General features: G+C 42.6%; 1 protein-coding gene across 1 annotated transcript in view; it reads right to left on the bottom strand.

Annotated features, from left to right (window-relative positions):
* GRTP1 (growth hormone regulated TBC protein 1) overlaps positions 1-13,982 on the bottom strand; it is a 158,642-nt gene that overhangs the window by 102,733 nt on the left and 41,927 nt on the right. Inside the window, exon 5 of the mRNA XM_075334331.1 lies at positions 13,771-13,895. Coding sequence (XP_075190446.1) covers positions 13,771-13,895 — 125 coding nt within the window. The remainder of the gene's footprint in view (positions 1-13,770; positions 13,896-13,982) is intronic.

Below are 13,982 nucleotides of genomic sequence, written 5' to 3'. Positions count from 1 at the left end.
AGATAATATTTCTTGTTGTCAGATATCTATGTAGGTATTGTTGTTATATGTGAATTTCTACTAATAACACCGAGTGACTGAAACCTCCATGTTTCAAAAGTGAGCGCAGGGTCAGACCTGTGGCGGTCGAGTGGGACTTTACTAACTCCACAGTGATCGTGACAAAGTCCGCGCCGGTGGTGCCCTGAATACCTGATTTTAAGAACGGGAACGTCTCTGGCTATAAAGAGGTGCTGTCGTTGGACTCTCTCAGCACTTCAAGTGTAGGAGTGTAAGGGAACTTTTATCTCATCTTGTCTTGTACATTCTTCTCGTCTGTTTTTGGAGACATTGTCTTAAGTACTGAAGTGAATTACCCTTGAGTGTTATTATCCAGATATGTTATATCTTACACTAAACGGCAAGGTACCGGATTAAAAGTTCTAATATTATATTGGCTAAAGGCCACGTCTCACTAAGAGACATCGCTAGCGACATTGCTGCTGAGTCACGGTTTTGGTGACGCAACAGCGATCTTGCTAGCGATGTTGCGGTGTGTGACATCCAGCAACGATCTGGCCCCTGCTGTGAGGTCACCGGTCGTTGCTGAATGTCCTGGACCATTTTGTTCAAAAGGCGATGTCCTGCTGGGCAGGACGCATCGCTATGTTTGACACTGTGTGACAGGGTCCCAAAGACACCAGAGATCGTTATACAGGTCGCTACTGCGACCTGTAACGTTACTGAGTCATTGGTAAGGTCTGACTGTGTAACATCTCACCAGCGACTTACCAGCGATCCTTATCAGGTCGCATCATTTTCGGGATCGCTGGTAAGTCGCTAAATGTGACGGGGGCTTAAGAGTCTACATGTCAGTTAGAATACATTGTGTTATGACTGGAGATGAGCCTACCCAAACTGTAAAGTTCGGGGTTCATACCAGACACTGGGTGTTCAGGACTCGAACTCCAACACAGACTTTAAAAAAAAAAAAAAAAAAAAGTCTGTGTCCGAGTTTGAATGCTGTTCATTTGCGAATAAATTTGTTGATAGGCTGCAGTGCAACCAATTAAACTTTATTGCATAGGGAAGATGCCTGTAAAAGAAAAAAAAAATATATATTGAAGAGGGCCCCCCCTCCCTATGTTCATAACTAGCCAAGGCAAAGCAGACAGCAGGAGGATGGTATTATCAGGCTGGGAAGGCCCATGGTTATTTTGCACTTCCCAGCCTAAACATAGCAGCCCCCAGCAACTTCAGAAGTGGCACATGCATTAGATGCACGAATTCTGGCGATTTTCCTAGCTTTTCCCGATTGCCCTTGTGTGGTGGCAATCGGATTAATACTTTTAGGGCAGATGTCAGCTGTGAACTGACAGCTGACATCAACCCCGGGGGTAAGTAATGGAGAGGTGTCTATCCATTACTACCCCGGCTGAAAGAAATAAGTTCATGGATGGCGTATGTGCCTTTTGTGAATAGAATATTGCAGGTTATAGTTACTAGATTTTGTTATGGGACGTTGATCCAGGGAACTAGTCTGATTGCCATAGGTGGCGTCGGGAAGGAATTTTTCCCCTAATATGGGGCAATTCGCATCTGCCTCATGGGGTTTTTGCCTTCCTCTGGATCAGCACATTAGCTTTTAGAATGAACTTGACGGACTTAGGTCTTTCAACCTTAAAGCTATGAAACGGTCTTTGTATTGAAGCTCAAGGGTGTAGGCCGGGGTTTTCTTTGGGACCAGCATTAATGGAGTGGTTTGCTCCAAGTCTATCCCAGGAAGCCTTTTTGAACTGATTTCCTTAGACAGATCCCAACATTTAAGGGGGGGGGAGCTTTAGTTAGTTAAAGGGATTTTCCCATGAGCAAACTTAATTTTAACAAATTTTAATCCATAGATCTTGGAGTAATAATAACTTCCAGAATTGGATATGATAAATAAAAAAAAAAAAGTTCCTGTGGTGAGATAATCTTATATATGTGCCCCTGCTATGTACTGTGTAATGGATGTGTCTGACCGTACAGGGACATTGTCTGATCATACTCCTGGGCAGGGGAGGACTTTAAAAAGTATGCAGACATTACAAAACGGGATCGCAAATTATTCTTTCTTTGAGGAAAAAGATTTTTTTAAAAGCAAGTAGTGAAATGTTTTACCTCACAAACAGAATCAGCTGTGATCCTGTTCAATTGATTAAGTTTAACTTTATTCGTGGAGAAACCCCTTTAATGGTGAATTAAAAGCAAAGCCACAAAGATTTAGGTTTTTTTCTTGCTATATTGAACTTTCGAGGAATTTTAATTCCTTTTACTGTGGCTTTGCATTTAATTTTAGGTAGAGACTCGCAAGATAATGAGGACCCTTGACGTGGGTTGCGAGCTTGAATATTTTGGCCAAAATATTGACCCATGCCACATAAATTATATATTTTTGCACATTCTCTCTCTTTTTATGCAGGATGCAGCCAAGCTCATCTATGTTGGCCTTGTAAAGTAGGGAGTCTGTGATTGTGGGGTGCACTGATAGGCGGGCTGCCCACCTAGTCTAATACTATGGGCATCACTAATAGGCTGTAATCCAGGCACTGTGCACTTCATGTGTGTGACGAGTACCCTACTCAGGCCTTATATGAGTGCAATGTTAATACTAAGCAATCACCCCTCCATGATTTGTCAAGTTGTGAGTGGTTGTCTGATCAGTGTTTTGCACCTTTGTTACCTCCATATTTATCAAGGAGGGCTTCTCCATCCAGTTACTGCATTACATTCTGTGACCTGGGCAGGTAAATACTGTTGCCGATATTTTGCTATATTGAACTAATGAAATTTTGGTAAATTGTAATTTTTCTGTGGTTTTGCTTATATTTTTAGTATAGGGACTCACACAACAATGAGGACCCTTGACGTTGGGTTGTGAGCTTGCGTATTTTGGCCAAAATATTAACCAATACCTCATTTATTTATATTTTTATGTACACGATTATCGATTACAACCAATCCAATCTGTGTTGGTCTTGTAAACTAGGGTCTATGTCTCAGTGGAGTGCAATGACAGATAAAACGGACTACCCAGCACTCTAATTGTAGAGGGTTTCAGTAATAGGCTGTAAGCCAGGCGCATTGTGCACTAAATTCCCCACCCCGTATACAAGCATAATGCCTGTGCAATTTTAATACTGAGCAATCACTCCCTCCATGAATTGGTAGGTTGTGAGTGGTGGTCTCATCAGTATTTTGCCCCTGTTCTGCCTTCATCTTTATCAAGGAGGGCAGCTGTATCATGTTAGTGCATCAGTTTCTGTGATCTGGGCAGATAAATACTGTTGCCTTTTCGTTTGCTATGTTTAACTTATTGTTGAATCAACCACTAGCCTCAAGCTCGCTCATCCGGCCAGCAGCTACTCTGTAGATGCAGCCCTGGACCTGTGGTATGTAGCAGTAGCAGAGGGGTGTGGGCTGCACTGCCAGGCTCAAACAGCAGAGGTAGAAGGGACCATTGCGAGGCGCAAGTAGCAGAAAGGGTTCGAGAAGCATCACAGCAGACAGGAAGACTAAGGCTGCTTTCACACTACGTTTTTTTAACATCCGTCATGAACATTTTTTTAACGCAAAAACTGATCCAGTGCAAATGCGGTTTCATTTCAATGCATTTGCAATGGACTCGTGTCAACATGCGTTCACCTGCGTTTGCGTGCGTTATAGTGAGGATCCAGCGACTTGCAGTTTTTTAACATTTATCAAAAACGCTACTTGTAGCGTTTTTGAGCTGCGTCCAAATACTGCAAATTGCTGGATCCTGACTATACTGCATGCAAACGCATGTGAACGCTGGCATGCTGATAGACAAGATCCTGCTTGCTCTACTGAGCATGCCCAGAAACCAGCCTCGGGTGATCTGCCTCTCCCCCTCTCCCCCTCTCAGCTGCGGACACTCGTAACCAAGATAAATATCGGGTAACCAAGGAAAGCGCTTCTCTTAGTTACCCGATGGTTACGTTGGTTGCGTGTGCAGGGAGCCCGGCTCCTAGCACCTGTGGATGCTCGTAACCAACATAAATATCGGGTATCCAAGCAAGTTACCCGATGTTTTCCTTGGTTACGAGCCTCTGCAGCTGTTAGAAGCCAGCTCCCAGTATATCACGTTCAGTTCCACCGACTCCCGATCACATGACTCCAATGCCCGCCCATAAACTTAAAGTGACAGGATCCTGCAAAATAACATACGTTTGCATGCGTTTTTTTGCTGTAAAAGCAGGATCCGCTTTTACACCAAAAAAAAACAAAAACGTTCATGACGCATGTTAAAAAAACATAGTGTGAAAGCAGCCTAACAGCCACTACAAGAAAGGCGTGCTGCCAGGTTCAGTAGGAGAGGGGTAAGGGGAACGCTACCAGGCACATGCAAAGGGGCGGTGGGGGCGCTGTCAGGCACTGTAGCAGAGTGGCGCACTGCCAGGTGCCACAGCAGAGATTATAGATGGTTACTTACTGCTGATGTTCTTTCAGATGGAATTGTTCACTTTTCCCATCTTTTCCATCTGGTCCAGACTGACAAAACGTCTTCCAGGAACAACTCATCTTCAGAGATTACAAATAAAGACACATTTGACCTCACATTTCCAACCCCGTCCCATCTATTCCAAACCTGCACAAACTCCTCATCCTCCTGACACCCCAATACTGAGCTGCTGGTCCCGGATGTGCCCTTATTACTGCAACTGCCGTGTGGCACAAAAACCGTGCTCCTCTTACCGCCCCACATACCATGTTTCCCCGAAAATAAGCCCCAGTCTTTTTTTTTTTTTTTTGAAGCAAAAAAAAATATAAGCAGGAGGTCTTAGACTTATTTTGGGGAGACATGGTTTGGGGTAAGTTTACCCCCCAGGAAATGCAGAGCCCCCTTCCCAGTTATACAGTGTAATGGGAACTTTATATATAGTGTAGGGGGCACTTCTATAGGATGGGAGCTAATATGGGGGGTCTGTCGTATACTGTGGGGATTACTTTGGGGGTTTTCATACAGTGTGGGGACTACTGTAGAAGCCATTATACAATGTGGGGACTACTGTTGGGACAATCAGTGTGTCAGCTACTGTGGTGGCCATTATACAGTGTCTAGACTATTGTTTTTGGGGGAGCTGTGGACCCATCATACTGTCTATAGGGGAGGTATAGTTGCATAATACTGTGTATAGTGGAGGTGTACATGGGGAGACTTAGGAGACATTAAAATGTTAAGAAGGCACTTAAGAACCATTACTGTTATAGGGACACTCAGGGTATTGTAACCATCAAAGGAGTACATGGAGCATTACTACTTTCTAGTAGCAAAATGTTGACACTTTTCTAGGGCACTTGCTTAGGGCATTAATATTGTCTATCATTAAAAAGGTAAGGTGTCGCTTTTTTTATTTTTTTTATTAATAGTGATTATGAAATCCAGTATTTTTAATACAAAAATAAATTCACTGTATATTTAGTTTTTATGCAATTCTAGTTTTACTGAAGCACTGGGGGCTGCCATCATGGATTTACTGTGATTAACGACAGTAACTCCCCTCAAATACGGCAGCGCCCTGTGCATAGAAGACCGTTGTCGGGCTCCAAGATCACAGCAGAGGAGATCAGCGCCATCTTTGTGGAGCTCACAGCATATGCTACACTTTCCCCCTGTCACTCGCTGGGATGTGGCTCCGTGCCACCGCTCTCCCCGCCAGGCCCCTCCCCCGGCTACCCTTCCTGCCACTCTCCCCTGGTACCCTTTCCGCCACCGCCGCTCTCCCAACCACTGCCCCTCCCCTCACCCCTCCGCCGTGCGACTACACGTCACAGCATGAAATCACTGATGCAGTGCTGGTGCCCATACCGAAGCTCACTGTTCATTATTTTAATCCAAGTGGAGAAGCCACAATGACATGACTGCTTTGCTCAGATTACAGATGAGATGGAAATTGTTACCCCAATGAATATCATTGGGCTACAATACATTGGTGCCGGGCTCCACCTACAGATGTGAAATGCACACGTCTAAGGGAATTACCAGTTAACACGGTAAAGGAGATTGGAGACTACAGTTGGCATCTCATCATTTAGCCTGTGGCTTGTGTTCTGATACTTACACATCAGAGGGAAAAAAAAAAAAAAGAAAAAAAAAAGCAGCCATCAGTGGTTCAGTTAAAAAAAAAAGGCAGAAAAACAAACAAAAATACACAGACAATCATATTTACAAATACACTGTTTAACATTAAGCCCCCTCAAAAAATATTCATGACAAATTCTCTTTTATTCTAAAATTCAGTATACAGGAAATAAATCCAGCTGGAAAATACATTTTTCCAGCAGCATTTTATTTTGCTATACTAGGATTTAAAAAGGATGAATTAATGTTATACACAACACACATTGTGCCATGTTGTAGAATTGCTGTTTACCCCCATATCAGTTATTGAAATACAAGAATGATTAAAAACAGCTCTGTACAAACACTCTGGGAAATTCATTTGTAAAAAACAAGCTTTTTATAATGGAACAAGCAGGAAGATTATAAAAAGGTATTGTCATCAGTGGTAAAATTGTTAATGTTCACCGAGTCAGGATGCCTGGCAGCTAATGGACCAGCAAGCACTTTCTCTGTTGCATTCCTGTTTTGTGCCAAGGCAGGCAAGACATTACTGGAGAGTCTGCATAATAATTTCCAACTCTCCACTTCCTTACATGTTCAAAGTAATAAAAAGACCAGATGTAGTTTTGTAACTGTAGGAATAAAAGGGCACATCCTCCATCCTGGAAATATCAGTTCCAGGAATACAGAAGAGGTGAAAGCCCTCTTTGTAGTGACAAAACGCTGCTGCCAATCTAGGCCCTGCCATGCCACCCGAACCTCGTTTTTTGAGAATTTAGACAGTGACCAAGATACAGTGGTCAGCACAGAGCACAGTAAAAATCTGGCTTAAGATGGCCTACAATGGTGACGTAGCAATAAGATTGTGCCAAGGACATACATAAGGTACTATAAGAGGAACTTCAGGAGATGCGCAGGAGAAAACAGACCCGCAGAGTGAAAGATGAAACAGACCAGGCTGGAGTGTGGACCACTTGATGGAACATGTTGGAAAAGAGAGTTTACGCTTACCCCTAGCCAGAAGAGTGGCAAGTGTAAAGGTAGTGTCACACATAGCAACGCAGCGGCAATCACGACTAGCGATCTGACCCTATCAGGATCGCTGCTGCGTCGTTACATGGTCGCTGGTGAGCTGTCAAACAGGCAGACCTCACCAGCGACCAGCACCCAGCTAGCAGCGACGCGTGGAAGCGTAACTAAGGTAAATATCAGGTAACCAAGGAAAGGGCTTCTTGGTTACCCGATGTTTACCTTAGTTACAAGCGTCCGCTGCTCTCACGCTGCCAGTGCCGGCTCCCTGTTCCCTGCACTCCTAGCCAGAGTACACATCGGGTTAATTACCCGATGTGTACTCCAGCTACGTATGCAGGGAGCCGGCACTGGCAGCGTGAGAGCGGCGGATGCTAGTAACTAAGGTAAATATCAGGTAACCAAGGAAAGGACTTCTTGGTTACCCGATGTTTACCGTGGTTACAGCTTACCGCAGGCTGCCAGACGCCGGCTCCCTGCTCGCTTCAGTTCGTCGCTATGTCGATGTCACACACAGTGATGTGTGCTTCACAGCGGGAGAGCAACAGCCAAAAAATGAAGCAGGACATTCAGCAACCACCGGCGCTGCTACGTCACAGAAAATGGTGACTTAGCAGCGACGTCGTTGTCGTCATCGCTATGTGTGACACCACCTGAAGAGCGGGTGAGGAGGGGAGGCAGTTGAGAAGCCCTTGCATTAGACCTTTAGCAGAGCTGAAACATTTGTGTAACATTACAAATGAGACTTGTGTTTGAACAGTCACTTTTTTGTTTTGATGCAAATGTTTATCTTGTCTTCTGTATTATCCAAAAGTAACCCAGTTGTCAGCATCTTAACCTCTTCACGACACTGTACTGGGTACATCATGGATCGTGTCAGGTTAATGCCTGCCTGCTTAGTGGACTACGTTCGGGTGTCCATCTGCAGAAAAAGTATATGTGCAAAAATGGCACAAAACAGAGCACACGCTAACGCAGTGCGCTCCATTACAGTGAATGGCCCTGCAGGGCACATGCGTCCGAAACACGCTTTGCAGAGTGGGGGAGGGGCGGTTCGGACGGATCCTCCGACGGGACCTGTGGACGTAGGGAAAAACGCAATGTGAAAGGAGCCTTACAGCCGGCAGAGCGCCATGTGTGAGAGGAGTGCTGCTTTTGTGCAGATCAGAGCAATGCTCCTCTGATCTACACAAAGAAATAAGCAGTCTGCTGATGGTTATGGGGCCTAGTAAAAAAAAAAAAAAAAAAAAAAAAAGTTCTAATCAACCACCATTCGCTCCATTGAAAATTAAAGGGTTAAAGAAAATATAAAATATACACATTTGGTATCGCCGTGTTAAGAAATGCCAGATCTATCAAAATATAAAAGCAATTAATCTGATTGCTAAGCGGCAAAAAAAAATTCCAAACGCCAAAATTACGTTTTTTGATCAACGTCTGCTCCAGACGCAAAAAATAAGCCATCACTGAGCCATAAATCCCAAAAAATGAAAACGCTATGGATCACGGAAAATGGCGCAAAAAGTGTGCCTTTTTTTGGACAAATTTCTTTTAACCCCTTAGAGAAAAGTAAACCTATACACGTTTGGCATCTTCGAGCTTGCACCGACCTGAGGCATCACACGGACACATCAGTTTTACCATATAAAGAACACAGTGAATAAAATCTCAAAAACAAAATCGCACTTTTATTGCAAATTTTTTTGCAGTTTTCCAGTACACTATATGGTAAAATTTATGGTTTCATTTAAAAGTAGAACTCGTCCCGCAAAAAAATAAGCCCTCATATGGCAAGATTGACCGAAAAATAAAAAAAAATAAAAAAGTTATGGCTCTCGGAAGAAGGGGAGTGAAGAAAAAAAAAACAACTGAAAACTGCCCGGGGGTGAAGGGGTAAACAAACAAAAAAAACCCATTTGATTCTGTCCAAGGGAAGAACAGAGTACGCTAGTATCACTATATTTTACACTGATACTTCTTCCATTTCTATAAACCATTTCCCTTGAAATAATACTTTGGAATGTTTAGAGTTTAGCGCTACATTTATCATGGCTACTTCTACATCCATTTGGTAATTTACTATACAACCAACTTCTAAATAGAAAGTAAACCATTCCCCATTGTACGGGATTTGTGTGGTTAAAAATACAATTCTATTTAGTAATCAGGGGCTCTATTTTCAGTGGTTGATGTAGCTTGTGAATGCTTCATTGAGATACTTTGCACGGTCTGGTTCCCACTGCATTGGAGAAATCAATTCATGCAGGCAATGCATCCATAGCAACAGAATGCCGCTGAACTCCTGGACAGAGAAGAACAGCGCATTCATCAGGAGAAACTTTCACCACTCCGTGTGCCAGAATACTATCATGTTTCTGCATGGGTGGTAAGAGCAAATAGCGTTTCCTAGACAGGCGGGTCATTTTTCTTGGCACTGAGCGTTCCCATATGTATTAAATAGTTGGCAAAATATTCCTCCTTTTTGAAACTGCTACATCAAAATTATGCTCCACAAGTGTTTCCATGAATTTATTATCCACAGAACACAAATGGTGATATATTTACTCAGTGATATAGCACCATTAAAATTTCCACAGCGCTTTACAGATGTCATCACTGTCCCCATTGGGGCTCACAATCTAAATACCCTATCTGTATGTCTTTGGTGTGTGTGGGAGGAAACCGGAGAACCTGGGAGGAAACCCACGCAAACACAGGGAGAATATAAACTCTTGTAGATGTTGTCCTTGGTGGGATTTTAACCCAGGACCCCAGCGCTTGAAAAGCACTAGTGCTAACCACTGAGCCATTATACTCATGTTGGATACATATCAGCAATTGTTTCAGTAAAGCTGTGTCCATGACATCTCAAAACCCAACTAAAATCCCAAAGCAGGTTACCCTGTCCCAGGTAGAAGATGCCCTAGATCAGGGGTCTCAAACTCGGCTGGGTAGAAGGGCTGCACAAGCACATAATAATAATAATAATAATAATAATAATAATAATAATAATAATAATAAAAAAATTGCATGGGCCGCATTCTTTGCAGCACAAAAGTGACATTTTTAGTAATACCATTTTTTTTCTATAATACTTTGTATCACTTTCTTGAACATTTTTGCTTCTTTAAAATCACAAATTGCATTTTGTTCACATTTATACATAAAAAAGCATTTTTAAATGGTGTAAAAAAAAATAAAAAAATATATATGTCATGCTTTATTTTGAATTACTCCCCCCCCCCCCACACATTTTATCCCCTTATTGAAGGTAGTATGGTTTTACAATTAGCAGCATTATATAGTAATCCTGGCCAACATCTTGTAGTACTGTGTCCCATCCCTGCGCCCTCTAGTACTGTGCCCCATCCCTGCGCCCTCTAGTACTGTGCCCCATCCCTGCGCCCTCTAGTACTGTGCCCCATAGTACTGTGCACCATCCTTTAGTAATGTCCTCATCCTGGTCCCCTATTATGCCTCTCTTCACATTTAAACAAAAAAAATAAATAAATCCAAAAAAAGATTCTTTTCAACCGTCTTAGGTTCACTAGGTGCCCTCATACGTGGCCACGATCAGTGTTCGCAGCGTTTTGGCAGCAGCATGCTTCAGCTGCATCCACAATGCTGTGATCTACAGTACAGGCAGAATGGATGGGATTTCTAGAAATCCCGTGCCCGCTGTGCTTATTTTTCAACAGCAAACACTGATCTGTGGTGCAGCTTTCCGAGCAGCAGCATGTCCGTTGTTTGCTGCAGAGTCGCAAGTGTCCTCCGCAGGGAGGACTCAAGCGAGAAACCGCAACTGCCCGAGCCCAGATCGTGGATACGAGCAGCTGCGATCCCCTGCAGAGGAGACTCGCGGCCTCGCAGGTCAGGACCCACCAAGTCCAGGTTGGAGCGGGGTACTGATTGTGAGCACGTACCTGCTTCTTCTGGCCGGCAGACCCAGTGATGATTGTAGCCCGATGCAGGGAGCCGGCACTGGCAGGGCTTTACTTCCTTTAAAACATTTGCGCGCTGGAGCTCTAAGCACTATACCAATGGCAAGCAACCGGCCAAGCAGGTAACGTCATACACTGGCAACTGCCATTTGTTTAGTGCTTAGAGCTCCGCAGCGCCACAAATGATTCACTGCTGGAGTGGTGTTTTGTTAAAGTGCCTGCCATCAGTCTTTTAATCACACTCCAGCATTTTCACCTTATATAAGCGCAGCTCCTATCCCATCCCAGTTTGTGAACTGCCGAATCGCACCAGTGTTTCATGGAGCAAGCTGGAGGTCAATCTTCAAAGCAAGTTTATGAGAGCCTTGTTCTGGTTCTACTAGACTCGCAATGAGAGCTTGTAACGCAACTTCAAACTTCTGGCCAGTCAGACGTTGCGGTCACAGGATGGTGCTGCGGGACTGAAGTGGGGGTTGATAAAAAGGTAAAAACGCTGGAAGGCGATTATAAGAGGAGAAAGGACCTTAGATTAAAAGAACCACTCCAGCGGTGAAATAAAAACAACACACACACACACAAAGTACCACTCCAGCGTGTTTGTGTAAGTCCAGGATTAGGCCCTGTGCGAGTCCCCTTACTAACATTGTTCTAGGCTTACAAGTTAACCCTTAAAATTGTGATTCAGAGATGTCACCAATGGAGCTAGAGACTTCAGTTAAGAAGTGTGTCCATCTATTTAACTGGACACAATTACTGTATGTAGTTGCCCACCTAGCCTACGACTGAAAAGGTTTATGGGGGTACGCCAGTTAGATAATCCCTGTACTTCAGAAAGTGACAGCATAAAACCATCGAACATCACAGAAAACAAAATACACATTAGCACAAAATACAGTGGCAAAATTGTTAGCCCACGGCTGCCAAAACAGACTCCGCCAAACCTCTACTTCCTACTGTACCACTTGTGGAATCCTTGGCTCTCTTGTGGTTGCTAGACCCCGCAATGTCATTACCTTTCCGTGCCATGGACCTATAATGTCACACCAAGTCTACTAATCAGAAGAGCTGCCAGGGATGCTGACAAGAAGTAGGAGGCTTGCAATGCTATGGCCAAGTGGCCACAAATTGGATGCTGGACCAGGATCCTGCAAATCTTTTCACTTAACTCCACTTATTCGTTGTTGATTGAATCATTGTTAACTAATCATATAAAAATCATATATGGCACAGATTTTTTATTAAAATACTGTATATCTATTGATTTACAAGCCACATCCCTGCATTATACTCAGGTCTTAAAAAAATATTTAATAATGGTTCAATTTTTCCTGTACAGACCTATTCATAAATGAGATATTAATTGGGATTGTACTGACCATTTTTGTTATGTTCGCCAACAATTATATCATTTTATGTCTTTTGTGTGTATGTTTTAATGCTTATTGGGTGCAACCTGCAAATACATACATTTTTGGGAGTTAATCATAATCAATATTGTGTTTGCAGTGGTTTGGGGTTTTTATGGAGACTTGGAGGTCTATACACAATTCTGAATAGATAAGTTGGATATAGGTTATGAGGACCTTAAAGATTTGCTAGTTATTAGCAGTAGAAAGGGGAGCGGGAAAAAAGGGAACAGCCCCAAAAAGGGACTGAAGTTATGTAAAAACACCAAACCATTATAATAAAAATATAAAAATGATTTTTGAACATCAAAATACTTTGCTAACTCTTAGATAAAAAAAAAAAATGTTTTACACACTCATTTTCACATGTAAACGGACCCTCATACTACTAGCGGACTACGGACTAATACTAGTCGATTCCTACAGCATCCAAACTTCAGCTTCAGAAAGATCTCAATTGAGTTATAAAAAAAACAAAAAATAAAACCACATGTTGTAAAAGTTAAAACAAAGTCTGCTTTTGTTTACCTGCAATGTTAGTTTAAGCCTCTTATCTTTATCATTAGTGAGTCTCAGCTGCTCTTGAGTTGTAGGCCGACTCCTCCCTTTCGGTGATTAGCAGCTTCTGTTTATGGAAATGTACACTACTGTACATACTGCACACAGTAATCTAAGTGACACATCGTTGAACTCAGGGCCTCTTTGCCTACATCATGTTGCTCTCACATGAGGTAGCAAAAACCTACTGACAGATTCCCTTTAATGTTAGCTGTGAATTTTTGCCAGTTATCAGTCCATTACATATATTGATGGCATTTGCTTCAGACGAGTCATCAATATCAAACCTGTGGTACAACACCCAGGAAACCACCAAACATCAGGTCCCACAGTGGGCAGATGTACACCGTGTACAGAACAAACCGCACCGCTCCGTGCTGTTTGTTTTCAGATTCTGTACTTCAGCTTCCATTCAATAACAAAGTTCTGGACAACCCCTTTAACACATCTCAATCTTATTGCTTAGCAATCGTTATAAAACCATTGTTTGATATATTGCAAAAATAGGTCAAAAAATTGTATCACTATATTCATATAATGTAGATACTTATTTTACTATCAATTTTATTGTAGCGATTTCATAAACCAACTTTGCAAAAGCCATTATTTATAGTTGTATAGTTTGGTTTTGTGACACTACATATAGTCAGATTTCCAGTTATCAATCTTTGCACAAATGTGCCTAGAACATAGCCTTTTATTTTAACAGCTCCCCAAAATCATCCACACCTACCTGGCAATAGCCCACACTTTTGTTATGTTGACCATAAGCCACTAAAACATTGTGTAAAGTCTGCTGTAAACACGGATTTGCATTTTTACGGAACTTCACATTATCGGGAAAAGTTCTGTTCAGATCTAAAAGAAAACAAAAAGTTGAGGTGCAGAAATAGCATACATTGAGAATAGTGATGATCGAGCACGACCATGGTCAGGTGCTGGGTA

This window comes from Anomaloglossus baeobatrachus, chromosome 2, assembly GCF_048569485.1.
Source record: "Anomaloglossus baeobatrachus isolate aAnoBae1 chromosome 2, aAnoBae1.hap1, whole genome shotgun sequence".
Lineage (NCBI taxonomy): Eukaryota > Metazoa > Chordata > Amphibia > Anura > Aromobatidae > Anomaloglossus > Anomaloglossus baeobatrachus.
The sequence above is the reverse complement of the archived record's forward strand: the minus strand, read 5'-3'. Positions and strand labels throughout refer to the sequence as shown.